At 40.9% G+C, this 3,633-nt stretch overlaps 2 protein-coding genes across 6 annotated transcripts in view; both read right to left on the bottom strand.

Moving 5' to 3' along the window:
* The window catches only part of LOC104752567 (WD repeat-containing protein 11-like), an 8,174-nt gene extending 5,382 nt beyond the window's left edge, over positions 1–2,792 (bottom strand). For all 5 annotated transcript variants that reach the window (XR_002035958.1, XM_019238224.1, XM_019238226.1 and 2 more), the window contains exons 1-7: positions 1,662–2,792; positions 1,179–1,566; positions 1,000–1,087; positions 736–917; positions 519–655; positions 381–447; positions 223–281 (exon numbers count right to left, since the gene is read on the bottom strand). Coding sequence is in view for 4 of the 5 variants with exons in the window: in XM_019238224.1 (XP_019093769.1) it covers positions 223–281; positions 381–447; positions 519–655; positions 736–917; positions 1,000–1,087; positions 1,179–1,566; positions 1,662–2,614 (1,874 nt within the window). In the remaining variant the exon portion in view is untranslated. The remainder of the gene's footprint in view (positions 1–222; positions 282–380; positions 448–518; positions 656–735; positions 918–999; positions 1,088–1,178; positions 1,567–1,661) is intronic.
* Positions 2,933–3,633, bottom strand: part of LOC104752566 (glucan endo-1,3-beta-glucosidase 14-like) — a 10,016-nt gene continuing 9,315 nt past the window's right edge. Inside the window, exons 3-4 of the mRNA XM_019238230.1 lie at positions 3,458–3,622; positions 2,933–3,283 (exon numbers count right to left, since the gene is read on the bottom strand). Of these exons, the coding sequence (XP_019093775.1) occupies positions 3,227–3,283; positions 3,458–3,622 (222 nt within the window). The 3' untranslated portion in view covers positions 2,933–3,226. The remainder of the gene's footprint in view (positions 3,284–3,457; positions 3,623–3,633) is intronic.

The raw sequence follows: 3,633 nt of genomic DNA, 5'->3' as shown, positions 1-3,633 counted from the left end.
CCATTTACTAGTGCAAATGCAAAACTTTCAGAAGCATCATCTTGAAGTCCATCAGCACCTACAGATTCTGTAAGAATTCAAGTCAAGGGAAATGACCAAGTTGTTATAGAAAGTCGCTTACTAGTTTCTGATGCTTTTGGAGTTCCAGTGTCATCTGGTGTGGCATTTGTTTCCTGGTTATAAGAAATCGAAGGCTTCTTTGAAAGACTCTTTTGATCTAATCTTGCAATAGTTGGGAGAGTCCATTCTAAAACCGTGAAAGGGAGAGCTAGTGATCTAAGCTACAGGAAATACAAGTCATAGCAATGTGTCAGTACAAACCTATATTTCATCATAATTTTCTTGACTACTTCTATCACTTGTAATATAACCCAACTAACCATCACAGGGCTTTTAGTCATTGCCCAGACTTCTACTGGAGCATCACGGAACAAAACAAGAAGATACCTGAAAACAAGCTGTTCAAGACTTTTTTTTAAATACTTTTGTAAAGCCTCTGAAAAAGTAAAGAGACCAACCTCCCAGAAGATGAAGCCCTAAGAGCTCTTATAGAAGCTCGCTCTGGTCTTTGCAAAACTCGAAAGCCCCTACTGACGCCACTTCTAAGACATGTGACGACGAGCTTATTAATATACCCACCTTTCCGTTTACTCACCTGACACCGCAAAGCAACATTATCGTGTTCATGTAGTGCTATTTAAGGATCTGATGGAATAATTTTTCTTTTTTTTTTACCTGACTACAAGAAAATGACACGATTCTCGAATTTCCTAGCCAATTTAAACCCCTTATACTACTAGTGTGTGCAGAGAAACTTGTTGCCACTGCGTTTGCAGACACATCAACCACATCAATTGTGCCAGCTTCAGTTCCCAAAGCTACAAGAGGAACTACTACAGCAGGAAAATTCCCTCCACCTTCATACAAAGATATATATTCTTATCCATGAACTTGAGATTTTCATTTTTATGTAACATTTAAAAGAAGGATGCAACTCACGAGCCAAAGTTGCTGTCATGGAAGGGGTTGGTACCGCAAGCACAGTCACTGTAGACGAGAGAAGCTGAAGTTGTCCAACTAATTTGATCTGTATTAATGAATTTTTTGTAAACACAAAAACAAAATATCAAGAAGGGAAAAGATAAAGCAAACAAGTTTCCAAGTCCGTCATCATAAACCTCGAAAGATGTATTTGGGAGGAGATCTTGACTGTCATAGGTTGGACTGTCTAGATCACCCATTTTAACCTTGTCATTAGTCTGAGGGTTAAAATCCCCATCCCCATCCCCTTCTCCATTGAAAGTCATGATCCAACTCCATATTTTACCGTCATCAGATATAGATATGAAATGTGTTTTGAAACGAAGAAAAGCATCGTTGTTGAAATCAAAAGAAATCTCGGGCTCCGAACTATCCACAAGACCATCTGAATGGATAGTCCTCATGTTCTGGAAGGTTGAGTCCAATTGGGAGATAAGAAGAATTAAAAGAGAGGGTGATGGTACATAATTACCAATCGTTGGTATCAACTCCTCAATTCCACATAAGACATGAACCTGTTCACCTCTACAAAAAAAAAAAAAAAACAGAATACTCAAATTGAGAGAAGATCACAGACAGAAAGGAAAAGAAAACGATGAGAAGAAAAATTCCTGGCTCACTCTTTCCTTCGCCAAATGCTGAGCCTGCCATCGAGGTGAAGGCAGTATAGAGCCTCCTGGCTTGGGTCTGGCAAAACGTTTACGAACTTGGCGTAGCCACGAGGTAATGCAACTACGTACAAGGCTGCTTCATACTTCAAATCAAACACGGCAAGCTCTCTGGGAAAGATGGCGAAAAGAATGTGTTTCCAATGGGGTGAGAAAGAAAAATTTGCAGAATAGAGAGGAAAAACGGCTGATGCAGGAGACGACGTTGAGTGACTGCTATTATTAGCAACGACTTCCCGTTCTAGCTTTTCTAGATCACTGCAATCCGTTTGGATATGAAACTCCTTCCAAGGGACGTCATTCTCAGTTACCCCAAGAATTTTCACGGAAAGAAGAAACCCTTTAAGGCCAAGGACACAAAAATGGCGGGAATCAAAGGGATCACAATGAATGCAGGATAAAAACTCAGGCAATGCGTCATACTTCCAGAATAATTGTCCAGAATCCGTGTAGAGCGAGAGAGATGAAGGACCAGAAATGGCAGCAAGGACATAGGATTCTGGCCGAGCCAATACCCAACAGAGGTCCTGTATGCCACCGCATCCAAGGACCTTCCCTCTAGCATTTTCACAAGTTTGTTCAATCCACAGGCGGATAGAACGCAGGCGGAAGTCAACCAGAGCAATGCGGCCGAGGTGATCACCTACAGCTATGAGGAGATCAGAGTCGAAGAGATTACGCTGGACAGGAATAGGAGCCCAACGAACAGAGGTAATCGTGGAATATGCACAAGAGATAGGGGAAGGGAGAGAGACGGTCGAAATGAGCTGGAGGGGTCGTGTGTCAATGAGAGAGACAGAAGAACCAGAGGCAAGTGCCAGGAGGCCCGAGGCGCTGAGGTCAGCGGCATATAGGTTGCTCCGGGTCGGTGGTCCGGGAAGAATACTGTCGGAGGAGGACCACATTTTTTTAATTTTGTCGCTCTGACCATTGTGGAATTTGTATGTTTTGTGTTTGGATGGAGAGAGAATTAGAGGCTAACGAGGATGCGCTTCTCTTTAGGCTGAAGACTCTCCATAACTGAAACCACAAACCATTAGGATCTTTTTTTCTCTACATTACTTGCTACACTTTCAGTCGCTTCCTATTTTTATCCTCTACTTCTCTACCTCCACAAAACCAGTCTTATAATACACAAAACTGTAGCAGAACCGAAGGGCCTGCCAGATCATGAATGATTTGACTATGATCTCATAATCTGAAACCGACGTAGACTAATCAGAAACACAATACATATTCTTAATCCCCCATATCCGTTGATGTCCTCAGTATATACTCCAACAAATCTAACCAGAGACCCAAATTGATGTATAAATTTGTTTACATAAGATGTATATATATATGAGATTGCCCAATGATAATTTTCTGAACATCCATGGGTTATACCATGTATGATGATAATTCCAGCCAATTTTGCGCTCCTACCATTTCGTTAGCCTCTCAAACCTAGTAATAATTGCTACTAATGTATTACAAATCCGAGGATCCTAGCACCAAATCTCACACCATTTCTCCACTTATATCATGAGGAAAATCCAGACAGAGATGACCAATGCCACATAGTAACGGGCTGCCTGCAACAAAACACAAAAGAACCGATACATATGATGGTCACTATGCATTTGCTTGAATCTGAATAAACAGTCTGGATTGAGTTTCAAAGAGTTCAATATAATAATACATAATGGCTATGGTCATTGCAAAACTTCCAAATATACTAGGGGCGTCTTTAATCACAGAATTCATACCTTGGATGACGAGATGAGTGACTTGGTAGCATCAGACTTTAGACTGTTGAATCCAATGTCATATGATATGGTTCCATCAGGTTTAAAAAGTCCAAAATGTGTTTCAGAACTCTTTCCAGGTTTTGAGTTTTCATTGAACAATGCAAAGATATAGGCTTTGAGCACCATTTTTGGTC

This window comes from Camelina sativa, chromosome 16 (genome assembly GCF_000633955.1).
Source record: "Camelina sativa cultivar DH55 chromosome 16, Cs, whole genome shotgun sequence".
NCBI lineage: Eukaryota > Viridiplantae > Streptophyta > Magnoliopsida > Brassicales > Brassicaceae > Camelina > Camelina sativa.
Note: the sequence above shows the minus strand (reverse complement) of the source record. Positions and strands in the feature narration are given on the sequence as shown.